The 27,347-nt window shown below is 50.8% G+C and overlaps 1 protein-coding gene across 1 annotated transcript in view; it reads right to left on the reverse strand.

Moving 5' to 3' along the window:
- The window catches only part of NCMAP (non-compact myelin associated protein), a 39,666-nt gene extending 12,839 nt beyond the window's left edge, over positions 1-26,827 (reverse strand). The window contains 4 exon segments of the mRNA XM_032302341.1: positions 3,097-3,146; positions 3,149-3,363; positions 17,480-17,544; positions 26,780-26,827. Of these exon segments, the coding sequence (XP_032158232.1) occupies positions 3,097-3,146; positions 3,149-3,179 (81 nt within the window). The 5' untranslated portion in view covers positions 3,180-3,363; positions 17,480-17,544; positions 26,780-26,827.
- Positions 26,828-27,347: the final 520 nt, after the last annotated feature.

Here is a 27,347-nt window from a genome sequence, read left to right on the forward strand (position 1 = left end):
TTTGTCTTGATACTTCTCAGACCTAAGCCTGAATTCTAGCTCTGTGACCTTGGTCGGACTTTCTTCCCCTCTTGGTTTCTGATCTGTGCAACATGGGTTGTTGTGAGAATTAACAGAGATCAAACGTGTAATACATTTAGAACAGTGGCTGAGCCCAAAGTCTACTGATATTCCACTGGATTAATGCAAACAAATAGCTCTTTACCTTTACAGGCTGTTGCAGCATACACACCCTATTGGTATACTCCCAAACCTTTTCCAGACTTACTCTCATGCTTGTTTATGGTCCACCAAAGCTCTGAGTTCGGTAAGTGGAAGGGCTTTCTAAACTTCAAAGTGCTTTGGAAATACAAGGCAACAGCAGCCGCGTTATGACGGGACAATATTACGATCAGCTGCTGCCCAGTAACCAGGTCTCCATTACACTCCTGTGCAAATGTCATTTTGAACTTAAGTGTAAGACTTTGCACTGGCCCCTGTTAGCCTTGACCTCATTGGTATGGGCCCTCAGGAGAGAAAGTCCAGCTCCTCCTGGGTGGATCTCGAGACCTCCTGGTAGTGTTGTGACAGAGCACGCTGTCTAGGAGGTCATGACCCAGCGAGGGCTCTGGGGTCAGGGAGACCTGGGTTTTGATCTTGACCTCATCTCTGACCAGCTAGCTCTACGAACTGAGGCACTTTTTAGGCTTCAGTGTTTTCATTTGTAAGGATAGCGTGCTATATTGTAAGGTTGGGACAATCAGGGAGCTGTAATTACCCAGCATGGTGCCTGATGGGTGGTGGGTGAATGGTCAAGGTCAGTTCCTAGCCCCTCTTTCTTTTCTATCCTCAGTCTGTGCTCTCCCTGCTCTCCTTGGACCTCGAGCTCCCAGTTCTCTACCTGGTCAAGTGTTTGCTGATATGGTCAAACTCTATATGAACAGGGAAGTCAGAGAATCAGACCATGAAACTATGTCCCAAGGAGGGGATTTGAAGAGGGATTCACTAGAATTTCTGGAGGGTTCAACCTTCTCTTCCATTTCCACTGAGGAATAGTAAAACCTCTGCCAGGAAGGCAAAAATCCTCATGGGACTGGTAGAGCACGGGGCTTGCGGGGCTTGCTGGGCTTGCTGGATGGAGAGGGCAAGAGCATGCCATAGATACATAACTGAAATGGAATTGTTTTCTTTTTTAAAAAAGGTTTAACTTGAGAGAGGCAGAGGGAGAGAGCAAGTGAGTGTTGCGGGGGTTGGGGGGGGTCAGGGGCAGAGGCAGAGGGAGAAGCAGGCTTCTCACAGGGAGCCCAACGTGGGGCTCGATTCCAGGACCCCAGATTATGACCTGAACTGAAGGCAGACGCTTAATTGACTGAGCCACCCAGGCGCTCCTGGAATTGTTTCCTTTAAGATTCTTTCCTCCAGGGGTGCCTGGGTGGCTCAGTGGGTTAAAGCCTCTGCCTTCAGCTCAGGTCATAATCCCAGGGTCCTGGGATCGAGCCCCGCATCCGCCACTCTGCTCAGTGGGAAGCCGCTTCACTTCCTCTCTCTGCCTGCTTGTGATCTCTGTCAAATAATAAATAAAAATCTTAAAAAAAAAAAAAAAAGATTCATTCCTCCAGTCAATACTGAGTGGGGATCACTGCCCCCCCAACCCTGCCTAGCCCAGTCCTGATGACTGAGGGGCCTGATCAATGTCATAGTGAAGTCCTTTGGAAAAAGCAGGGGCCTTTGCATCCGGAAACTCAGGTTTCAGATCCACCACATCTATCAAGTCTTAATGACCTGCCCTGTCAAATTCTGGCTTGAACATCCTTTATTTCTGATTTTTGGGCCCACATTCTAATGAGAGGTGCCCCCAAAGAGCTTCCAGCCAAGACGCAAGCCTGATAAGTTCCCTGTACCAAGAGATATAAATAGAAATCCCAGATGAAAGCAGTCACAAGGCAGATTTGTGCCTGGTGCCAAAAGGGCAGCACAGGCCGTGCCAGGAGTCGGCAGGAAGAAGACCTGTGGGCGTTGTGGCAGAGACTGACCGAGAGCTGGAATGTGACCCGCGGCTTCCATTTGCCCCTGGGTCTTGCCCTTGCAAGCCAACAGCCAGCTCCCAAGAGTCTTCAAACTCCACCTGAAGGCTCATGTAAGCCTGCATGTGTCCCACTGACCCCAAGGGGGAGAAAGGTTAAAAGGTTAAAAAGTTGATGCCCCTAAGGGAATAGGTTGGAGGGAAAGAATTCTCCCTTGACACGCTAGTCAGGACGGGGAGTGACAGTTGAAGGAGATGCCGACACAGCGCTAGGCACTGGGCTTCCACACGGTTGCTCTTAACACAAGGCAGGTTGTTTTATGGCCACTTTGCTGACAGACAATAGGCTCAGAGAGGTTAAGTGACTTGTCCAAAGTCTCATAGCAAGAGAGGGCAGGAGCTGAGGCTCAAACTTGGACCTTCCACCTTGAGATTGCTCACAGCAGCCAAACCTCCCAGGAGGTAAGGAATATTCCTGGGGATGCTCTGGGGGTCCACAACCCTGCTGGGCCAGGACTGTGCTCACCCCTCTTTCTCCTTGTTGATGTTGTGAGCCCAAGAGGTATGACAAACATCCAGAGGGTGGCCGGGTTCCTGGGCCACGGCCCCGTTCACCGTTCACATTTCGTAATTCTTTTTTTTTTTTTTTTTTTTAAAGAAGCCTGTATGGAATTCTTTTTTTTTTTTTTTTTTTAAAGATTTTATTTATTTATTTGACAGACAGAGATCGCAAGTAGGCAGAGAGGCAGGCAGAGAGGAGAGAGGAAAGGGGAGGAAGCAGGCTCCTGCGGGGCTCGATCCCAGGACCCTGGGATCCTGACCTGAGCTGAAGACAGAGGCTTTAACGCACTGAGCCACTCAGGCTCCCCAATATTTTGTAATTCTGTGCTGTGGGGACCACCCTGGGAAAGGCAGGATCCCCCACCTCTGCCCATGAGCTGCCAGAGCACCCCCAGGTCTCTAGGCGTGCTGAGTGTCCTCAGGGAGGCAAATCTCCCCAGGCTGGAGAAGAACTAGAGGCCTGGCAACAGTTCCCTATCTTTTCTACCCCCAAAATGTCTAGACAACAAAGAAAATGTCTAGTCTGTACTTACATCTGTGGACAGAAGGTCGGCAGAGACAGAGACGGTGATTGCAAACAGGACGGTGACTGCAAACAGGACCACGGCCCGTCCATCCAGGGCCTGCTGAGTACCTGCTACCATGCTGAGTTCTTCACATGTTACCTCTATTTTCCCGAGGAGAGAAGTGAGACTCAGAGAGGGCAGGTAACTGGCCCGGGGTCTCTAGGCTAATACAAGGCAGAGCTAGGAGGCATTCATTTCCTAGGACTGCATAACAAATCACCACACACGAAGTGACTAAAAACAACAAAAAAATTGCTTTTCTTAACATTTCAGAGGTCAGAAGCCTAAAATCAGCATCACTGGGCTAAAATCGAGGTGTTGGCCTGGCTGTGCTCCTTTTGGAGCTTCTAGAAGAGAATCTGTTTCCTTGTCTGTTCTAGCTTAGGCAGGTCACTGGCATTCCTTGGCCCAAGGCCCCATCGTCCACCTTGACCTCCAAGCTCACGGTATAGCATCTTCCTGTGTCTGTGTCTCTGACCTCTGCTTCCATCATGAAGCCTCCTTCTCTCTGGTTCTCTGGGCTCCCTACGGGATTTTCGTGATTACATTGGCCATACCTGGGTAACCCAGGATCATCTCCCCATCTCATAACCCTTAATTTCATCACACCCGCAAACTCCTCTTTGCCATTAAGGGGACAGGGTCCCAGGTTTGGGGGATTAGGATGTGGATACTGCTGGGGGTCATCACTCAGCCTCACACATGGTAGATTTTGACTCTGATCTCACTGACCCCAAGGTTTGTACTCAATCCACTCCTACCTCCTCCAACCAGCCTGAAAAGGCATATCCCGCTGTCGTGCGGGATTCGAAGGTAGATCACATACCCAGGGAGCCGTGGGTACCAGCACCCAGCGGGAGGGAGTATGGGAGACGTGCTGTGAGAGGAGCAGAGAAAGGGTCCCGGAGACCCTGGGCCAGCTAGCTGGGGCACAGCTGTGCATGTGAGCTCAGGGGCGTGGGGTGGCAGTGGGTGTGGGGCAAGGGGACAACTAGGCAGTCTTGACTGTCCCCCACCCCCATTGCCACGCAAGCTGTCTCCCATAAGCCTTAGCACCTACCTCCAACCTAAGCTTCAAGTACATCCGTCTGTAGTTCCTCTGTCCCGAAGGGCCAGCTCAGCCCAGCCTCCACCCATCTGTGTGATTTGTTAGTTAACTGATAACCAGTCTCAATTTCCCCTTTCCAAATCTCCTCCCTGCCAAAGGCTTAGAAAGTCTTCAGTCTTATAAATGCTCTCCCTGCTCTGCTCTGCTGGGGGAGGAGGCCGCTGTCCGACCCCGCCCGAGCACCCCAGTCCCTTCACAGAATCAAGAAACCACATTGAGTGGGTTAGCCAGGCTCTTTCTCCCCAGACAGGCAGAGCCTTTGACTTCTTCCAGCAGCCCTCAGGCTCGGCATCGACTTAGGGATGGTTTCTCCAGGCTCCTGGGCACGACAAATATCCCGGCCCATAGGAAAATGACAGATGAAAGAACAAATTCAGTGTTGCATCGTCCCGGGAGAAACAAAGTTTGGGAACTATTTTTTTTTAAATTAAGTTATTTATTTGAGAGAGAGGAGAAAAAGAGATTGTGGACATGAAGAGGGGGAGGGGCAGAGGAGAGGGAGAGACTCTCAAGCTGATTCCATGCCTAGCAGATGTGGGGTTCAATCTCCTGACCCTGAGATCATGACCTGAACCGAAATCAAGAGTTAGATGCTCAACGAACTGAGCCACCCAGGCGCCCCAGAACCATTTTTATCTTTTTAAAAACTGCAAAGGGGGGAGGCACCTGGCTGGCTTCATCAGTGGACCCTGTGACTCTTGATCTTGGGGTCGTGAGTTCGAGCCCCACTTGGGTGATTACTTAAAACAATAAAATCTTTAAAAACAAAATTGCAGAGGGTTACGCATAGTAGACGGAGGGACAAGCATTCATTTCTGCATCCTCCCCAGACCCCCGCAGAAGACAGTAGAGGAATCAAGGTGTATACATCCTCATGGCCAAAGGGAAAGGAGAGAAGAGACCATACTGGAGAGAGGCCGTTCCAGGTTTGAAAGCTGGACACGCTGATGCTTTCGTATTGATTCTGCAGCCTGGAAAAGGCAGAGGCCTAGTGAAACCTGTAGGGTGCGGGGGAGGAACCTGTAAAAGCGGATCATGTTGAAGCAGCTCAGGAAAGCTCATGAACGGGGGGCAACAGGTGCTCCCCAAAGTCAGGTGCCATGTGGGGCTGAAAAAAGGAAGACACAAGTCTTTAAGAGGAGCAGCTCAGCTCCAGCCCAGCCAGCCCCTGACCTCGTCCTCCTGGCCATAGGCCTCCTCGTCCTGCACAATCGGGTAAATCCGTCTCTACAGAGAGTGAATCAGGAGTTAGACTTGCACTGTCCAACATCACAGCCACACATGGCCGCCTACATTTAAGGGAAAAGTAAGTTAAATAAAACAATACATTTTAGTGCCTTACTCCCACCAGCCACATTTCAAGTGCTGACTATTTCCCATGCCTTGTGGCCCTGTATTGGTCAGCGCAGTTCTAGAATGCGTCCAGCACTGCTCTAGACCCTGGCTGTCCAAAATGTGGCCCTTGGGTCAGCAGCATCAGGAGCTCTGAGCATCTTGTTAGCAATGCAGACTCTCAGGTCACGTCAGGAACACTAGACAAGAATCTGGACCTGAATCAGCCTTGTACAAGATCCCCAAGTGATTCAGGGCACAGCTGACTTCAGGACTCCGATCTCTGAAAGAAACCTAGCACTGGTGGGGGTTCATTCCTGGCTGGGAATGGGGCTGAGGGAAAGTCTAAATCATGCAGTGAGGGGCTCACCCTGTCCCCTGAGACCCTTGGGCCTGAACTGAGGCAGCCAGGCTTAACCTCTAAGCAGGAAATTAGAGAGGGGCTGGGGAGACTGACCAGCCAAAGAGAACAGACTAGATACTGATGGAAGTTACAGGAGCCTCCATGAAAGGACCAGGTTCTCACCAATCAGTCAATGAGGTTACTAGTTGACAAGCCCCCCACCCCCTAACCAGAGCACCTCAGGAAAATTTTTTTTTAAATAAGCTTTTTAGGGGCAACTGGATGGCTCAGTCGGTTAGGTGTCTGCCTTTGGCTCAGGTCATGATCTTGGGGTCCTGGGATTGAGCCCCGCATCCAGCTCCCTGCTCAGCAGGGAGCCTGCATCTCCCTCTCTCTGCCTACCGTCCCCCACCAACTCATGCACAGGCTCTCACTCTCTCTCTCAAATAAATAAAATCTTTCAAAAAAAATAAATAAATGAGCTTTGTAGTGCCTTACTCTTTTTTTTCAATAATTTAAAAAATTTATTTATTTATTTGACAGAAATCACAAGTAGGCAGAGAGGCAGGCAGAGAAAGAGAGGCAGGCTCCCCACTGAGCAGGAAGCCGGATTTGGGCTCGATCCCAGGACCCTGGGATCATGACCGAGCTGGAGGCAGAGACTTTAACCCACTGAGCCACGCAGGTACCCCTGTAGTGCCTTACTCTTAAACAAAAAGATAACCAAGGGCCAATAGACCAAGGGCCTCGAACAAATGAACAGACAGCAAACAAAACAAATGAACAGCTGGAGGCATTTAAAACAAACAGATGAAACTAAAGGCAGAAGAAAATGTCCTTGTTCTCAGAGAGGTAAGACCCCACATCTATAAAGCAAATCAGGGTGCTGCAAGAAAAGAATATTCTGAAAACAAGAAAGGGTGCCAAGAAATAAATAAGAAAAGCCTGGCCAAACAGAAACTTTAATAGAAGGGTTGGAAGATGAGAAAATCTCTCAGAAAATGAAACGAAAAAGATAAAAGTATGTCAGAACAGATTGCTCCTGGAGGTCCCACATCCTCTTAATAAGAATTCCAGAAGAGAAAATCGAAGAGAGGACATTATCAAAGAATCCCGGAAAATTTCCCAGAAATGTAGACCAGGAGCTTCCAGAATGAAAGGACTCTCTGAGTCCCCAGAACAATAAGGACGACCCACAGTAGGGCTCATCATCATGTCTTTTCAGAACGTTGAGCGTAAAGAAAATACCTCATACACCTCCCTAGGTTTGTTTGTTTGTTTGAATAGGGTCAAATGCAAATAAAAGGACCCACAATCAGATGAGAGGAGAATTTATCAGCAGCACTAGGAGCTCTGAGACAACTCTCCAAAGTTCTGAGGGAAAATAATTTCCAGCCAGAAGTGTACAGTAAGCCAAACTAAACATTGAGTGGAAAGGGAGAAGGACGTTTTCTGGCATGCGAAGCTCCAAAAGAAAAAAAAAAAAAATCCCTCCCACCCAGGCACCTTGCCCCGGGAAGCTCCTGGAGGACAGGCCCCACTAAAGCAGAGGAAGGAACTAGGCGTGGAAGGACAGGGGATCCAGGGCCTCAGGGAGAGCCCGGGCGGGGCGGGGGTCAGAGTCTGACTCAGGGGACAACAGAGGCCAGAAAAAGGGAAACTGGCAGATATTCTGATGGGTTGGTCCAAACTGAAAGATCTACTCTTCTCTGGAAAAGTCTGGGGAATGAATTTATGATAGAAAAGGAAGCTTCCCCAAAGCCTTATGGAACCAAATACCTCCCTTTGAACCACCTCCCCCACCCAATTTCTTATTCACCCCAATTTTCTCATTCACCACCCCCTGTGGGGGTGGTCCTGGGAGGCAACTCCTTGCGGTCACAGGACTCCGTGGGAGCCAGTCTGAAAACTACAGAGTCCACAGCCCTTTCTCCTTACACAGAGGGAAACTGAGGGCCAGCGAGGCACCCGGGGGGTATGGAGAGATGTTGTTTCATTGATAGTTAATTTGGTACGGTTTCGAGAACTCCTCGTTGATTGATCTGAAACAAGATCAATGACAACAAAAGAAAGAACCAAACCAAACCTAGAGGAAGTGAGCTGGTGGGCCATCCGGGAGACCCCACCTGGCTCTCACACTGCCCTCAGCTCAGGTGCCACCTGCTGCGTGGCATGACGTTTCTAGAAGGCACAGACTGGGGTTTCTGAGCTGCTACTAACTGTCGTCCATCAGAGCACAAACACATAGATGAAACCGAGTTTGGTACCCCATGGACCTGGCAACTGTAAACTTCTGGGGGGGAAAAATGGGGGTGGGAGAGCAGGGCAAACACCAAACCCAAATGGGAAACAGCAACCTGCGGGAACCAAGTACCCCACCTCCCAGTGCTTTGGGGGGGCTCATCATTGCCTTTAAGAACCAAGACCACTGTCCTCTTAGAGACTCCCGTAAATTGCATTCGTCCCTAAAACCAACCTTCCAATGGTCTCGCTTTTGATTCTGTCTCTCCCTCTGCCTTTTCCAAGCACTTGGCTGACCTCAAAGTGTTTGTAATGAACGTGTTTAGGATGTAGATGCTGTCTGGGGTATCTGCCCTTGTACATGGAATTCGAAGAAACCTAGTCCTTACTCTGTAATTTTAACGTGTGACCTTCTTGCCTGATCTGCGGAGCTCGCCATCTTAGCTATTCAACACAGACAGGGAGGCCTGTGCAGGAAGTAAGCACCCTGGGCTGGAAGTTAGGAGTACCTCTGCTACGTCCTTGCTGCGTGACCTTGGGCAAGTCCTTTGTTCTGTCTGGACTTTGGTATGTTGTCCTGCAAAACACACAGCGGGGACCCAGTGACCTCCGTCTCATGCGCCTTCCATCTTGTGACATGCCCAGCCGCAAGTTTGGTTCAGGACATGGCCCCTCGCCCTTCCCAAATCTTGCTGGCCTCCCACACCCTCCATTCCAGAGGGAACACCCCTGCCCTTTCCTGCCCAAGCCCGGGCCTGGCAGGCACTGGCCTGCCGAGAGGACAGGAGGTGGGGAAACCACCCCAGCCGTTTAAGCTGCCGCGGTGAGAGCTGGCCCCTGGCCAGTCACAACAGGCCTAGAGCTACAGAGGGGCATTTGTCTGGGGGAACCCATGGTTTCTTTTAAACCTTCCCTCTGGTCTTTGGCCCGCTGCCTCTCTTTGCTCCCCACCCTCTAAGGTGGCAGGGCCAGGCCCCACCTTGTCCACATGTCGAGGGTGGGCAGGTGAGGGTGCTTGCAGGGGGCCATAGGGAGCGTTTAGGAGGAGAGGGCTAGTCCCCGATACCCTTACCTACTAGGCAAGCCACCGAGAGCAAGAGACTTCCTCCTCTAATCCAGGCCTCAGTTCCCTCAGCTTTAAAATGGGAATGACTGTGCCACCCTCACTGCCGTGAGGACCAGATTAAATAAAATGAGGAATTTGCAAATAGTGTGTTGTGATAAAGGAAGGCATTTGGACTCAGTGGGACCCCAGCTCAAATCCCACCTTGGTCACCTCTCAATCCCCTGTCGCGGGCCACTGATTTACCTCCCGTGAGTCTCGTTTTCCCCATCAGAGGGAGCCAAGATATGTGTGCAGTGGATCAGACTGTAAGGCTTGAACAAGAACTGACAGAAAGGGGCGCCTGGGTGGCTTAGTGGGTTAAAGCCTCTGCCTTTGGCTCAGGTCATGGTCCTGGGGTCCTGGGATCGAGCCCCACATCGGGCTCTCTGCTCAGCAGGGAGCCTGCTTCCCTTCCTCTCTCTCTGCCTACTTGTGATCTCTCTCTCTCTCTCTCTCTCCCCCCGTCAAATAAATAAATAAAGTCTTAAAAAAAAAAAAAAAAGAACTGACAGAAAGTGCCCTGGCCAACAAAAGCATCTGAGTGAATGAAGAACTGGTCAGGGCTGCATCACGACTTCTGTGCTCCCCCCAGAATAAATTCTCATGGGCTTTAAATATTTTATTTTTCTTCCCGATGTGAAAAAAGTTGTGAGGAAAAAATGTGAAGAAATATGAGGTGATGTGAGGAAAAAATGGAAAACATTTTCTTCCTCTCTAAAAGTTGGTTTTCTTCTCCCCTGATTTCCAAAGAAGTTAAAATCTTGTCGGGGGGTGGGGGCTTAAGAGTTTTTAAGTTTTGTGACTGCTGGGCCTAGTGGGGAAGCTGGCCCTGGTCCTGCTTCCGGGTTCTCTCAGGGCTGACCTGGCCCGGGTGCCACCTCAACGTCCTGGGGGCCCCCCGTGTCATCTCTGAAGAATCAGCCATGCAACTGAAGAGTCCTAGAACCTCACACCTGCAGAGCTGAGCTCAGGGGGCCCTGTCTCTGCCGGCCCCCCCCCCCCCCCGCCCCCCAGCTTCAGTGCTGGGTGAGCCCTGTCCTGAGGCTGATAGCCTGGGAGAATCCAGGGCCCCGGGTGTTGTGAGTTGGGCCTGGCTCCCAGGGAGCCGGGCTGGGGGACCATGGACACTTAGCAGGCAGGCAGGACGCCTCTGTTGGGCTCCTACCCTGTGCCCAGCATTTGTTTCAGCTTTGTGTGCACAACCTCAATTAATCATCATTGCACACTTGCTGCTTTACACCCAAGGAAACTGGGGCTCATGGAGGCCCAGTAACCCACCCAAAGTCACAGAGCTACCAAAGCAGGGGTGGGACCTCCCAGCACCCAGGAGCCTCCCAGCATCCAGCACTCCCGCCCCCGGAGTCAGAGGGAACGTGGAAGAGACATGTAGGTGTGCGCAAAGTGCAAGGCAGTGTGAGTCTGAAGTCCAAGGAAGTAGGAAAACGAGTAGGAAGCGGGGAAGGGTGAGCTGGGAGCCCCCCCCCGCATACTCCTGGGGGCGCTGGGCAGCACAGGCCAGGCAGCGAGTGTGAGCGTGGGCCTCCGTGGGCCCGTGTGTCCCCAGGCGGCCCCAAGGGAGCGGGGCCAGGTGGGGCTGTAGCTAAACACGCGGAGGTGCTTCATTTCCTTGCCCAGCTGCCCAGAGCCTCGTCTGTTTACCCACGAATTACAGCACATGCCATGCTCAGCCAAAGCCTTCCCAGTTCAGGGGCCATGGACGGCCTCGGGAAAGAGGGGTGCAGGGCGGGGGTCTCAGGCTCTAGAGTTCACCAAGGGGGTGACTCATAATTGGGGAGAGCATCCAATCTCCACTCCAGTCACCCCACAGCCAGGTGGAGTGAGACCCTCCCCCCCTTCACCCCAAATGTGACTCTCCACCTGCAGTGCAGCAGATGGAAGGGGCCTCTCTGCTCTCACAAGCCATCAAGGACACAGTCACCTGAGAGACCTCGGGAGTGACAAACCTGCCCTTGCTCTCCTCTGCCTGGCCCCCCAGTGGCCTCTCATCAGCCTGGAGGAATCAAGTCCTGACTCCCTAGCAGGTTTCTCACCGACCGACACCATTCAGACGTGTGCTTTCCAATGTGGGAGCCACAGGTCCCTGCGCCTGCGGAGTCCCGGGAATGTGGCGGCTGTGCCCTGAGATGTGTTGTGCCTGTAAAACACGCATGGGATCTCGAAGACCGAGCACAAAATAACAGAATGGAAAATATCTTGTTAGTAATGTCGTAACACTGATTACCTCCTTGAGAATATTTGGGATATGCTGGGTTCAATAAAATGTATTCTCAAAGTTTATTTACCTTGTTTCTTTTTACTTTTTAAAAAATTTTCTTTTAGAGAAGACGAGAGAGAGAGAGAGAGAATCTTAAGCAGGCTCCATACCCAGCGCAGAGCCTGATGCAGGGCTCGATCCCATGACCCTGAGATCATGGCCTGAGTCGAAACTAAGAGTCTGACGTTTAACCTACTGAGCCACGTAGGCACCTCTTTTTTTACCTTTTTTTTTTTTAAGATTTTATTTATTTATTTGACAGACAGAGATCACAAGTAGGCAGAGAGGCAGGCAGAGAGAGAAGGGGAAGCAGGTTCCCTGCTGAGCAGAGAGCCCGATGCAGGACTCAATCCCAGGACCCTGAGATCATGACCTGAGCTGAAGGCAGAGGCTTAACCCACTGAGCCACCCAGGCGCCCCTCTTTTTCTTTTAAAATGCAGCTCCTAGAGCGTTTAAAATGACACGAGTGGCACACCTAACATTACATTGGCCAACACTGATTCGCACTTTGTCCTCCTCTCTTTGCTGCCTTTCCTACCACTGCTAACTCAATCACGTGTTCACTCATTCATTCATCTGGTATATATTCAGTCTTCGTGTGCTGTTTGTCGGAGATGGTGCTGGGCGGTGGAGACAAAAAGGAAACAATACAGGCCCAGCATCTGAGCCCACATGGAGCTTGTGGACTACACTTCCATGATGACAATAGTTAACTGAGTCCCTCGACAATGATGGCATTAGCTAATCGAGCACTGGGATTTGAACTCTGGCCGTCCTACATGGAGCTTACCGACTTCCGGAATGCTAAGCCCCAGGTGTTGTGCATGTGCACGCGCACGCGCGTGCGCGCACACACACACACACACACACACACACCCCCAATAATGTTACTTGCCTCTACTCCTACCTGTGCTTCTCTCTGGGGTGACTTCCAGATCCTGTCTGCCTGGTGAACTCCCACTTATACTTCATCAGAACGTATGTCAAATGTTTTCCCCCAAAAAACCCCAAGCTGCTACTTCATGAAGCTTGTCCCTCCTGCCCCTACGACCCACTGGAGTTCTAAACTACGATGTGATTAGGCAATTATGTTCTTGTGTCAGTTTAAACATCACCAGTCTGTCCAAGCTTTTTCCCTTTCCCCTACCCTCAGGAATTGTCTCACTTACCCTCTTTAATGCTCTTTGCTGGCTCAGACTGTCTTGTTTGTGACCCACCCACCTCCCCAGACCCAAGCTCTTTGAGAACAGGGCGCTTGTCTTTTTCATGCAGAGTTGACAGCCCAGGGCCCGGCTGGCACCATTCTTGGCACCTGGGAGGCACTGAGAGGCGAAGATAATGGCATGTGGGCAGTGGTACCACAGAGGCTCTGGCACTGGACGACTAGGGTTCAAATTCTGCCCTCAATTAGCTGCTTACAGTCACCGTCAAGTGACTCAATTAGCTATTGTCATCATTGTGATGACTTGGCAGCTTTCCCTGGCGAGGCAACCGGCTTCACGAGGGCCCAGGTAGTCTCTCAGTCACAGAAGCTGGTCTCTTCTGGGGTTCCCTATCACAGGGAATGATACCAGCAACCCCTGAAGCTTCCAAAGCCAGAAACCTAAACTTGTCACCCATCCAACACCTTCATCGCTCAAGTCTTTCAAATTTATCGTCATTTCTTACAAATTTTCTTTCTTGTCTCCCTCCTCATCCCCCTCCCTGCTCAGGCCCAGGCTTGTGTTTTCTTCTGTGGATGCTGCCATAACTTCCCAACAGGCCCAGCCTCCCTCTGCCCTGGGCCCCCACAATCCTTTGTGATGCAGCCACAGCAACTGCTAAAAATTTCAAGTCTACTCCAAACTAGAACTTACAACAGTCAACAAGTCTTCTGTGCAGTATCTGATCCTGTAGACCACTCCAGTCTCCTCTTCATCTGAGCTCAGCCCTGTTAGTCCTTCCCATCCCTGCCACAGGGCCTTTGCATGGGCTGAGCCCTACTGACATGTCTGATACTTTACCCCAAGTATCGCTTTAAAAAAAAAAAAGAAAGAAAGAAAGGAAGAAAGAAAGAAAGAATTACTTTAAATCCCTGTGCTGTGCACTCTCACATCTCCGTGTTCCTGTCTCCCCATAGGTCAGTAAGCATCTTCCCTTTGACGAATGGTTGTGTCCTGTACCAAACTGAGGTCTACAAGTCCAGGGGCTGTGTCCATTTTTATTTACCTTTTGAATCTCCAGGGCCTTGAAAACCGTTTGTCACATTGCAGGAATGAACATCCAGTTGCTGAATGAAATAAACTAGCTAAGTGAATGAGCCCCGGGGGGTTCAGTAATTGCGCCTGAAAGGCTGCATCCTGAGCCAGGATCACGTGCACATCACGTGGCTCATGCTTTCCCGCCACATGTGGCTGCCACGGTGATGCAGATGAGACACAAAGACACAAGATGGGGAGTGAGTGCCATGTAGCTCAGAGAGAGGGTGAGAGGTGGGTGCTGGGGGTGGGGAGGGCAGGCTGTGGGGGGTGGAGTCTGAGTGGCATCATGGGGTCACTAAATTCTTGGGTGGGAGGGGCAGAGTGACCTGGAATACAGTAATAGCTGATGCTGGTTCTAAGTGCCAGGCTCTCTACTAAGTACTTTATGTTTACTGGACTATCTCATCTACCTGAAGTGGAAAGCACATTAGCCTTTAAATTTGTTCGATATGGAAACTGAGACCCATGGAGGGTAAATAAATTGGCCAAGGTGACCGACCGAGATGGGATGTGAACCCAGGCAATCTGACTTAGTCTGCCCCACACTTTGAGGGTTTGATGTTAAGAATAAGCATATAATGAATAGTTCTTATGAGCCAAGCATTTTTCTAAAAACTTTGCAAGTTTTTATTTGTATACTTTTTAATTTTAATTTTCTTAAAGATTTTATTTATTTATTTGAGACAGAGAGAGAAAGAGGGGGTGGGGGGAGGGTCAGAAGCAGCAGCAGATTTCCCCCCCGCTGAGCAGGGAGCCTGATATGGGGCTCGATCCCAGGACCCTGGGATCAGGACCGGAGCTGAAGGCAGATGCTTAACCTACTGAAGCCACCCAGGCGCCCCGTGTAGTTTTTATTTTTGTAACTCCTTTCATCCCATAACCCTACTGAGGTGGGTATCATCATCTCTGTCTTACCCATGAAGAAACTGAGGTCCAGAAGGGTTAAGTAACTTGCCTGAGATCACACAGCCAACAAAAGTGGTGGGACTGGGTGGAGCCCAGGCAAAACACCCCAAGTTCCTGCTGTCAACCACCACACTTCTGTACTCCTGCTCAATGAACGAGCTTCATTATTATTGTTGTTATTGTATTTTACCGGGATTTTGTAAGGTGAAGAAGGGAGGAGTGACATTCTAGCTGGGAGGAACAGCAGGAGGGGAGATGGGGGTCGGGCATGGGTGGGGATGAGCACATTCAGGAAGGGAAGTGTACGATTTGGTGAGGGGATGGGCCGGTGAAGGTCCCGGCGCAGTGGAGCTGAGTCTAGGGAAGGCCAGAGCACTCAGCGGCAGAGGAACTTGCTCCACAGGGAGAAGCCAGCAGCCCTGCTCTCTCAAGAATCCCTGTTACAGATCAGAGTGAGGCATCTGAAAACTAGAAGCACCAAAGCCAGGCTGACCTGGCTCTGCTGGGTGCCCTTGGGAAAGTTACTTAACCTCTCTGTACCTCCATTCCTTTCTGTAAAATCCAGGTAATAAACGGAACCTCCCTCTAGGGTTGCTGTTTGGGTAGAGAGCCCAGATGTCCATCGACTTATGAATGGATAAAGAAGATATGGTGTATGTGTGTGTGTGTGTGAGAGATGGAATATTACTCAGCCATCAGAAAAAAATGAAATCTTGCCATTCGCAATGACATGCATGAGGCTAGAGGGTATTATGCTAAGTGAAATAAGTCAGAGAAAGACAATTACCCTATGATCTCACACATATGGGGAAATTAAGAAAGAAGACAAATGAACATATGGGGAAGGGAGAAAAGGAAAAAAAGGAGACAGGGAAACAGGCCATAAGAGACTCTTAACAGAAACAGACCAAACTGAGGGTTGATGGAGGGACGTGGGTGGGGGAACGGCTCAATGGGGGATGGGTATTAAAGAAAGCATTTGTGATGTGCATTGGTATTGGATGTTAAGTGATGAAAACCCTGAATTCTACTCCAGAAATCAATATTGCACTGTATATTAATTAAAATTTAAATTAAAAAGAGAGAGAGATCATGACTATAAAGCCTCTGGTGTAGTGTGTGGCAGGAAGCAGCCCTTGAATATATTCCCTTCTCTCCCTACCCCCCACCTTCCAGAAGATCCCCCCAAACCTCCAGTCTCACCAGAACCGAGGCCAAAACCAACGAATGATCTAGAACCACCAAGATCCCTGGAGATCCCAGGTCAGTAAGATGAGGAAGGAAGAAGCAGAGAGGAAAAGGTCAAGCTATCCAGCTTCAGAATGTGTCCAGTGCTGAGAAAAAAAGGAATAATTATAATGTAGTTCCTTCTCCTTCCTGCTGTGTCAACTGGGGATTATATAACTGAAGCTCTCTGTGAGCTACCCATTAGGGGCCTCCAGGAGGCAGGGTTGGCCGTGACATAAATAAATATTTCTGTGCTCTCTGCCCCCGGGCTCAGGTTCTGAGCAAACACCACAACCTGCCCCCACAGCCACGGAGGAAGGCGGGTGAGGAGCAAGCTCTGGGCTGGGAGTCAGGAGACGGTTGTTCCTGGCCCAGCTCTGCCTCAGAGGACATGGATGTTAGGGGATGAGAATTGCTTCTAGTAAATGCCAATCACTTAGCCTCGCTGATTAAACCAGGCCTGTGGAAGGGTTCTGCCTACAAAAGTCACTTAGCAGTGCACAAACCCTAGCAGAGAGCCTGAAGAGTGGGCACCAGAGATACTGGCTTCCTTGTCCTCTGAGACCAGCCCAAAGCCTCCCCATTGATCTCAAGCAGGTTGGTCTCTTCTGAGAATCTTCGAGGCCTCTCATAGAGACCTGGGTTAGAGCACTCAGCACACTGAAGTGTAAATGGTGGACAGATCTCTGTTCCCTTCTATTCTAGGCGCTCCCTGGGGCACAAAGCCTGCCTTGGAGCCATACTGCCCGCACTCAGCCCTTGGGGAGGGGGCCCGCCATGGAAGAAGACACCTGACTGAATCAATGAATGAGTGCGTGCGTGCACAGGGAGGCTTCATGGAAGAGAGGTGCCTATGCAAATGCCAAGGATGGGTCAGCTCTGAATGTGCACTGAACTCTCCAGACTCTGGCTCCCTGAGCCCCAGAGATCGGAGCCCCTGCTCACCTCCACGCTGTTCCTCCGCTGCTTTCACTTGGACCTGATTTCACTAGTAAAAAACCCAGGATGCTTGGCCTCACAAAAGATTTGGGGGCCATGAAGAGTCCAAGAGGGGATCTGGAAGCCACGGCACAGAGATGGGGAAACTGAAGGACTCCCTAAAAATCTGCTTTCACTCCTCTTCCTGCTTCCTTTCTGGCTAGGACCGGCATCCCACCTCCCTTTACACATTTTGTAATGCAAATAGCATACTTCCTCCTTGTAAGGGACAAGGAGTTAAGGATTATTCTAGAAGAGACAACACCTAAGGAAGGACCAAGTGAGAATGATGGAGACAAAAGCTATTGTCCGTATCCCAGACCACTGGTGCTGGAAGACATCTGGATGCCAAGACCCTCTGTCTCCAAGGAGTTAACCCCTGGGCCCTTGTCTTTGTTCTAATAGGTTCCCAGATGCCTGACAGGACACATACACCAGACCACTGTCCTCAGTGAAAACCCCCAGACCCCGAACAAAGACGAGACCCCCTCCTTCCTTTTCTGAGTCTCCCAGACAGTCCGTCTATAAATGCTCTCTCTACATCTTCCAGAAACTCTGTTTTCACCTCCTACTGGCTCGTGTTTTATTTCTAACCTTTGTGAAGTCAAGGACCCTCTCTCTTGGTCCTGTGCGACCTCCTCCGGGTCCCCAGACCTGGCCTGTCAGCATCAGAAGGAAGGAAGAAATTCTGGAATTTCTAGGGTATTCCAGGGGTTTCTGAATTGTAGACTTACTTGCGTGGTCCCTGGCCTGGGCACACACCCAGCATACAGTAACTGTCCAACCGTTCAGTGGATTGGGGGCAGTGGGGTAGGGATATGCTATGGTGAAGGGACAGAAGCCACCAGCCTCTTCCTTGGGGACTCACTTGTTGCAAAAGTAATTCTAAGTATGGAGACGCTAAGACCTAGTTTTCTGCTAGGTATCTCTCTCTGACTTGGTCTTGGCAATCAGTATCTTCCGTGACCTTTCCTCAGTCTTCTTCACCAATACCTGTCTCCTCCCTTCCTTCCATCCCAGGCAAAGGGAGCGAATTCCTTTCTCCCAAACTCACCAGTGCTTCCCTTCCTGGGAAGCTGGCTGCACAGAATCTTCCATCCCCCACGTGATTCTCAGCGGTGTGTCCCTGTCACTCCGCCCACCAAGAGGCAGGGTCTACTTCTTCACTGCCTTGAATCTAGGTGAGCCCTGGACTGCTAGGTTCACCAGAATTTGGGGGACAGCCCTTAAGTGGCAGCTTCTGCTTCCTGGGTGCTTGCTCCTGGAAAGTTCCCTCTTAGAACCCAGCTGCCATGCCCTCAGAAGCCCCAAGCCTGTGGGGAGGCCATAGGTAGATGCTCTAGTGGACAGCTCCAGCTGTCAACCAGTGTCAGTGGGCGGCCATGGGAGTGAGCCACCTTGGACACCCAAGGACAGATGCCAGCTGCATCTTTAGGTGTCTGAATATGTCACTGAAACCAGGTGAGACCCCAAGGGAGAACCTCCCAGCTGAACCTGGTCCACCTAAAGAGCGATGAACAAAAAATAATAAATGGTTGTTAGAAAAGCCTAAGGATCTGAGTGGTCGGGTGCCCAGCAACACAGAAACAGCCCATGACTCCAAGACTGTGTTCCCACCTTTACCAAGATAAACCTGCCTCGATCGTGAGGCCTAACTGTCCCCTCCTCCCCAGGTAACCTCGGCCACCTCAGATCACTTTTTTTTTTTTAAGATTGTATTTTTTATTTGACAGAGAGAGACACAGGGAGAGGGGGAACACAAGCAGGGGGAGCGGGAAAGGGAGAAGCAGGCTTCCCGCTGAGCAGGGAGCCCGATGCGGAGTTTGATCCCAGAACTCTGGGATCATGACCTGAGCTGAAGGCAGATGCGTAAGGACTGGGCCAACCAGGTGCCCCTCTGATCACTTTTAATAACTGTTTGCACCAATCATGATGACTTTGTACTGAGATTCCTGGACCCACTTTTCCTTTAAAATATCTATCAGTTTAGGCACCTGGGTTGCCCAGTTGGGTAGGCCTCAACTCTTGGTTTCAGCTCAGGTCGTGATCTCCGAGTCATGATATCCAGCCCTGCATCAGGCTCCATGCTCAGCACAGAGTCTGCTCAAGACTATCTCCCATTCTCACTTCTCTTTCTCTCTCTCAAATAAATAAATCTTTTAAAAAATGAAGTACCTAAAAAAATAGGGCACCTGGGTGGCTCAGGCAGTTAAGGATCTGCCTTTGGCTCCCGTCATGATCTCAGGGTCCTAGAATTGAGCCTCCCATCGGGCTCTCTACTCAGTGGGGAGTCTGCTTCTCCCTCTCTCTCTGCCCCTCCCCCTGATCCTTCTCTCTCTCTCTCCCACTCACTCTCTGAAATAAATAAAATCTTAAAAAAAAAAGAAATGCAGCTACTATAAAAGATAGACAATAAACCAAGCTACATTCTATCTGAAGTGAAATTACTGAACCAGGGGGACCAAGAGTTTAAAGTAAAACAGGGTAATCATACTAAGGAGATAAGAGCGAACAAGTGTAAAACAATGCAGGAACAAGAAGTCATAGGTGAGAACAAAGTCAAAACATGAGCTATGAAAAACACAACATTTAAAATAAAGGGCACAACAGATGTGTAAATATCAAGATGCATACACTTGAAGAATTCACTAGTTTAGTGCAAAGTCAGATTAGGACTGTTCCCCCAAAGCAGGAAAAGATAAAGAGGTAACAAAGGAAAAAGAAGAGCTAAGAGGTGGGGCACCTGCGTGGCTCAGTGGGTTAGAGCCTCTGCCTTGGGCTCAGGTTATGATCCCAGGGTCCTGGAATCAAGTCCCTCCTCCGGCTCTCTGCTCAGTAGGGAACCTCCCCCCTCCCCCCACCCCCCACCCCTGGGCCTTTGCCTGCCTCTCCGCCTACTTTGTGATCTCTCTCTATCAAATAAATAAATAAAATCTTAAAAAAAAAAAAAAAAAAAAAAGGAACGAAAAGCTGAGAGGGATGGAAAGTAGGGATCCCAAAAGGAAAGGAAAATAAAACTGGAGAGCTGGGGAGAGGAAATAAGGAATGAATCATTGGAGATTAAATGTTCCAGAATTAAACAAACACGGATGGACTCAGATTGAAGGGGCTCCTAGACTAGCCAGCAGTAGAAATAAGAAAAAAATCCACAAAGACAGAGAGGAAGAGCAGGGAGAGAGAGAAGTAACATAGTAACATCCCTTACAAAGGAACAAGAAGCAGACTGCCACCCCTGGGTAACAAAAGAAGTCATAATGTAATTAAGAATTGAAAAGAAGACCCTTTCAATCCAGCATCTTAAAGTCAGCCAAGATGTCATTCCAACAAGAGGTCCCATAATAAAAATATTCTGAAGCAAATAAAGCTGCAGAAGGTGGAAGACACAGGCCCACACTGAAGATCCTCTTGGAGGAAATACTTAGACAATAAAAGAAATCCAGGAGATTGCAAGAACTAAGGGAAACGGGCATTTCAGGCAAGCTATGGAAACAGTATTTGGCAGTTGAGGTATGAAGGGGTTTATACACCTGGTTTATACATCGTACTAGAAAGGCTGGAGAATTCCACAACGCTGCAGAACTGGCCAGACTGGGGAGCTGTGGATGGCACCTGCCAAAATCAGGAAAGCGGGAGAATCCCGAAGCTGCTCCAAACTGTCAAATTTAAGAACACAGTGGCCAGGACTGTGCGATCAGGATCTGGAAGCTGACTGGCTGTCCCTGCGCGATCTTGGAACTTGGAATCTGGCTCCAGTGTTAGCGGCACCCTTGCTCATCTCTTCAACCAAGAGAGGGCCAGCCTTGGGCTCAGACGCGGGGTAACTGTCTAGCTAGAATTTAATGACACCGATCTGCTTCTTTGGTTATCTTCTGTTGACGGCAATTGACATTGTTTTGTTTCTATATTCAGAAGTGATGGAAATTTTCTGTTTCAAATAAACTGGTAAATATTCTGTTACAGATTTATTCACTCATTTGAGTGAGAGAGAGAGAGAGAGCGAGAGCATGCATCTTGGAAGAGGGGAGGGAGAGGGAGAAGCAGATTCTCAGCTGAGCGGGAAGCCGGACTCGGGGCTCTACCCCTGGACCCTGGGATCGTGACCTGAGCCGAAGAGAGATGCTCAACCGACTGGACTACCCAGGCGCCCCAGTAGCTGTATTTCTTAGGTGTCTAATTACAGTGTCAGGTGAGTTCAAGTTCCTCTGGGGATACCAGCTATCTCTCTGGTACTGTACTGTACCCTGGGGAGGTGCCAAAGGCATAACCAGAGAGGAAAAAGATGGGAGAGCCATACAGACACCCTTGGCCACCCCCTTCTGGCTGGTACTCTGTCTGTGACTATCAGGCTGCACCTTCGAGTTCCTAGATGGGCAGCAGCCTGGGCAGGGGGTGGACTCTCCAAGTGGGACTCCAAAGGTGGGGGGGGGTAGGTGGGGTGTGGATGGGACAGGGAATGCCTGGGCCTCCACCTGTCCAATTCCTCATTCCAGCTCTGAGCTGTCCCAGACTACCTTGGGGTGCAGCAGCCAATTTTTGCTGCTGGGGCAGGACTGGAAGCCAGTAAGCTTCCTTAAAGAGCAGGACAGAGGAGATTTTTTAAGAGGTCAGGCTCTGGGGTCAGCCAAACATTCATTCATTCTGCTTTGAAGGCTCGTACCTACCAAGCGATTGTGCCAGGTGATGGGGAGGATGATGGGGAACGGTCCCTGCCTTCATGGAGGTTAGGCTCTGACAGTCAGCTAGCCGACCCCAGGCCCGATCCTGGCACTGCCACTTGGGTGACTCTCACAGTCTTCCTAAGCCTCAGTGTCTTCATCTGCAAAATGGAAATGATCACAGTATCTATTCACACTGACAGTGTATGCCAAAGGAGTGGCACAGTGTCCAACCCCAAACCCTCAGAGGATGCAAATGTGTTAATAATAATAACAATAATAATTTATTATTTAATTATTAGTAATAATCATCATTATTATTATTGCCTAGGATACTGATACAGGGGACCAGGTAGGAACCTGAAACTATTTCTAAAAAAAATAAATGGATCCTCTTTGTCTTCTGGCAAACAAGTTCTCCTTAGGGTCTGTGATTAGAGAGATGGCCCGTGTGGAGCATCTAGAGCTTTGAAGAAAGAGGATCCAGTGATCTTGACCCTTCAAATGTTTAGGTCAAAAAACAGCAAGGCAGAGAGTGGGAAGATAAACAAATCAAGTTCCCTTTTCCACAGAGAACTATTAATGCCGCTCTAGGTGCTAAGATTTCAGATAACCTTTTTTCTTTCTTTCTTTTCTTTTTTTTTTTTTTAAGATTTTATTTATTTATTTGACAGACAGAGATCACAAGTAGGCAGAGAGGCAGGCAGAGAGAGAGAGGAGGAAGCAGGCTCCCTGCTGAGCAGAGAGCCCGATGCGGGGCTCGATCCCAGGACCCTGGGATCATGACCTGAGCCAAAGGCAGAGGCCCAACCCACTGAGCCACCCAGGCGCCCCTCTTTCTTTGTTTTTAAGCTGCTAACAGCAGTGCAGTGAGGAGACTAGGACTCCCACAGCAGCGGGCTTCTGCTGGAATCCCAGCCCTGCCAGCTCCCGGGCCCATGTTGCCATCGGGCACAAGGGACAAAATGCCCAGAGCCTACGAAAATGTTTTCATTTTTTTCCAAATCAGAAAAGAAACTTTAAGGTTGAAGAAAATCATAAAAAAAAAAAAAGAATTATTTATTCGAGAGCGAGCGAGCGAGCACAAGCGGGGAGGGGGCAGAGGGAGAGGGAGAATGTCAAGCAGACGCCCGTGCTGGGCGTGGCTCCCTACAAAGGGCTCAGTCTGGTGACCCTGAGATCAAGACCTGATCGTGAACGTGAGTCAGGTGCTCAATCGACTGAGCCAGCCAGGCTCCCCAAAGAAAATGCTTTAATATACCAGTGCAGCCAGAAATATAACTTTTTAATATTTTTTTATGGAGTAAGGGGCCCTTGAAGGCAAAGTTGCCTCAGGCCCAGGAAAGTCTGAATGCATCCCTGGTTGTGTCTGTGACAACCAGTGAGTGACTTCTGTCTCTGAGCCTTGGCACAGAACTAGGGGACACGACTGCTGGCTTCCTGGGATCCTGTGGGTGTTACAGGCCGCGAGGCATGTGGAGCATTTAGCAGCGTGTGTACACACCAGCAAGCACTTGGCAAAGAGGAGTGATCCTTTGACTCCATCCATGCCAACTGCAGGGGCCGCCATAGATGGAATCTTCGGAGCCAGCGCACGGTGCCGTGCTGGGGGCCTGCAAACTCTTTGCACCCAGCAGCAAAGAGAGCAAAGTCTGAAGCCCCAGCGCAGGCCAGGGGCAGGTGTTAGCCCCGAGCGGAATGAGTGAATCAAGTGTGATTTTCAGAGGAATTTAAAAATTCTGATGCTGTTTGCCCGAGAGGTTGGCTCAACAGTTCCCAAGACACAAGCTTCTCTGAAGGGGAAGGGGAACTAATACCCATTAAATGACTGCTGTGGCTTCTGTAGCTAGTACCCTCTCTAATATATTAAGAAACGGAGGCCCAGAGAGGTGTCGTGGCTTGAACAAGATCTCACAAGTCCAAAGCAGAGGCCCAAGTCCCTGCTCCTGGCCTAGGCTTGCTGCTGACTTCTGCCCGAGGCCACCCTGGGGCAGGGCACACTGGCCTCTGGTGTCAGCACTGACCTTGAGATGCCAGGTCTCTACCATCATCTGCTCCACCTCCTCGAGGGCCCCAGCGGCTACCACAGGACCCAGCAGCCCCGCTGAGGGCCCCCACAGCTCAGGGGCAGCCAGCCCAAACAGGAGGCCCCGCAGCCAGCCTTCCCGCTGGCAGAAGACCAGACCGCTCTGTCTTAGAGACTGGCACACCCTCTTTTCCTTCCTTAGGCCAAACTGCAGCCACCACCCCTGGGGAGGTTCAAACCACACAAGTTCCAGCCCCAGGGCCACATTCCCCAGCTTTACCTACACCCCAGCCCTGCTCAGGAATCCACAACTGATCGCTTTCCCCCCTTCCTTTTTTCCTGCCTCCTCCTGGCTGCCTAGGATCTAGAATTCTGATAAGGCATTTGTTCGAGAGAAAACAAAGAGGGATCCCTCCTGCCGGATCCCGAAGCAAAGAGCTGGATGCCAGAAGCCAAGATGCCCACGATTGACAACCTGACAACCGCATCAGCTGACTGGATGCAGGTGGGGAAGGTGATGGATGCAGGTGGGGAAGGTGATGGGCGTGGGGCCTGGTGGCTGTTCAGGACAAGTAAACATGCCACTGCCTCCACGCGGCCTCCGGGGGCCTTTCTGGGGAGGCCTGCAGAGTATGCATCTGGACACAGGCGCTCCTGACAGCAAGAGTTCAGCCTAGGATAGAGAGGTCCCTATTCTAATGATTTCTCTTTAAGATCAATATGTATCTTTAAAAAGACAAAGTGAACATACGTGACTTTCCGTCTTTTTTAACTAAAAGGTTTCACTGAGCCACTTAAAATCCACTTTACCTTTCTTTTTTTCTAACTTTTCATCCCATTTTATTGGAAGATCCGAAAACGAAGGCAAGTGTGGCAGCATCGTCAATTCCCAGAGAGTTTCAGGGCCCTCTGTAGCGAGACAGCACATGCAACAGGAGACTTGGGGTCCTCCCCTGCCCCACAACGCTCCACGGCTGAGCACATCTTACCCCTGATTCTGCACCTTTCAATGGCGAGTGCCCTCTCTTACTGCCCAGGGTCCCTGTAGCTCTTACACCCTATGACCCTGTGCACCAGGAGCAGTAGTACGGGGATCAGCGGGGACGCTCTTCAGAGCCGCGAGGGTCTCTAGGGCACTGACGGATCCAGGGCAAATGGTAAATTAAACCAATGATTATGAGCAACTATGGGAAGTGCCATGAGGAGACAGTTTGAGCCTGACTTTTTTGAGGGCGAGGCCTCCTGTCTTCCGTGGATACGTTCCCCCACCCCCTCACCTTCACCTTACGTCTTTGCTCCTCACACCTTCCTGGTCACCCCGGGGACAGAGAAACCCAACACGCGCTGCCTTTCTGGGACTTCAGAAAAGAGAAAGGTCCCTCACTTTGCTTAGAGGATGGTTCTACCCCCAAACACACAGCTCGCTCGTGGCCTGAGGCTGGAGTGGCCACAGTCCATAGTGTGATCGGGAGTGCGGGAGCCCCCCATGAGGATTTGCTGGTGATATAAAACCATTACAGCAGATTCCTCAAAATGTGGAGCACCTTCCTCGGACCTGGTTCATTCTCTGCCTGGCTCATCACACACACCCAGGGGCTGGCTCCCTTGGCGGCACCATGCTGCCCCTTTTGGCCACCTCATCATGACCCTGCATGGAGACCTGGGGGGACAAGGTGAGGAATGCCTCACCCCCACAAAGGGGGCCCGGGGCTCTCTTCTCTTGTCATATTCCATTCCCGTCAGGTACCCAGCACCCCGTCCTCCCCTTAGCCATGTAACTTTGAGATGGACACTTACAGGATGTGCAAAGGCTATCTGACCTACCTGTACTTCCAGCTCCTTCCCCGACCCCTGTATGGCTGCTGGGATTCAGGATCCCAGGAGTCTGAGTGCCCTTCCTTACCTCTATGCTCTGGATATGCTCCTGTTAGCCTTCTGCCCCATACGACAGAGGTACCCCGATCTGTTACTTTGGGCTTACGTTTACAAGTCTCATCCACCTGCACCACCGTCAGCTACATCCATCTGTTAGCATCTAGCCATCTCTAAATTCACTTATTTGTTGAGTACTTGTTCATTCATTCAACAACTATGTAGGGAGACCTACTATATGCCAGGCACCATACTGGTTGGTGCTGGGAATTTAATGGCGAACCAAACAGACATTGTTGTCCCTGCCCCCAAGGAGCTACAGTCTAGTGGAATTTAATAGTTAATGTTTGTTGAGCGCCTACTACACACAGACTCTGTACTAAGTACTTTATATGGATTATCTGACTTAACCTTTCAGAGAAACTGCTTCTTTTAGGGAATACATCAAACGGGGCCATAGAGGAATAAAGGTTAAGTTAGCCACAGGCTGAGGGGCAAGGCAAGATTCCAATGCCTAGGTTGATTAACGCCAAACCACCCTTCCTTAAGCACAGAGCTTTTTTTTCCCAGCTCCACTCAATCCCATCTCCTCCAAGAAGCTTTCCAGATCCTCCTCCCAGACTAGAGGACTTCCTTGGTCCCTCTAAAGGAGACCTAGTATTTAACTCACCCATCTCCTTGTCCCATGAGGGACCCACACCACAGAATAGTAGCTGTCCCTACGTCTTTCCTCTGGAGCAGCTGCTCCAACGTGTCTACTCAATTAGCTGATCTGACCCAGCCCTTGGGTTCCTCCCCCTGGTGTGGCTTTTCATCTCACAGAATCACTGATCTTCCTCCCGAAGAGGTCGCCCCATGAGGCCCACCCATCAAGACGCCCATTTCACAGATGAAGCAAACACAGGTCCTTAAAGTCCCTTCTACCTCCTTGCTGAGTCTCAAGCTCTCAGACCGAGGCTTGGTGGGGGAGGGGGGCGGGACAAGGGTATGACCTGCCTACTGGATACCCGGAATATCAACCCCCCAAAGGCAGGTTAGTTCTCTGGGCGCTTCTCTGCGCTTGGCTGAGCGTGTTCGGCACTCTGGGCACCTTACGCGTGCCCAGAGTGCCCACGCGAGATGATCAACTTTCCTCCCACCGGCTCCGATCGCTGCCCTTGCGTGCCCACCGCAGGCCCTTCCTCCCACGAAAGTGGAGCAACTCGGGGAGCCCTCATATCCCACGCCCGGGCTCTCCTGCACCAAGCGCGGCCGGCAGGTGGACCTCGAGCAGCAGCGCGCAAGCCGAGCCGCCCGCGCTCCCTGCAGCCCCGGGCGTCCCGGAGTCCCGCGACCTCTTACCTGCCCCGGCCAGCCGCCCGCCCTGCGCCGCCGCCCGCTCGCCCTCCCGCCGGCGCCACCGCGGCCGCCCAGGCTCTACCCGCCGGGGATCCCGCCCTCGGCCCCGCCCCACCCGGCGCAGGTGATCCTGGGGAGAGGCCGAACTCGCCCCTCGGTCCGGGGGCCTTGGGGACCGCCTCGGGGGCGCCAGGGTCGGGACACTGGAGTGGCGGCGCCTCCCCGTGGTGTCCTCGCGCCTCTCCCGGACCTGGGTCCTTTTTGGGATCCCAGGTGGGGCACCACGGGGACGCTCCGTCCCGCAGGCCACCTATGCCAGGTCAGACTTCTCCAAGGGCCAAAAGGGAGAAAGGACCTTGGAGATACCCCAGGGCAGATGGAGGTAGGTGTCTTTAAAGTGGGACTGCGTTAATCTGATTGAAAGATTTGGGGGCAGGTTGGGCTTTAGACCTATTGCAAGCTATTACAAGGTGTTTGATAGCTCAAAAGGGTCAAAAACTCTGCCTTGTGGAATCAAGGCCCATCTCCTCTATAGGACTGTGTGGTGCATTGCTGTATATTTCCTCCTGAA

This window comes from Mustela erminea, chromosome 10 (assembly GCF_009829155.1).
Source record: "Mustela erminea isolate mMusErm1 chromosome 10, mMusErm1.Pri, whole genome shotgun sequence".
Lineage (NCBI taxonomy): Eukaryota > Metazoa > Chordata > Mammalia > Carnivora > Mustelidae > Mustela > Mustela erminea.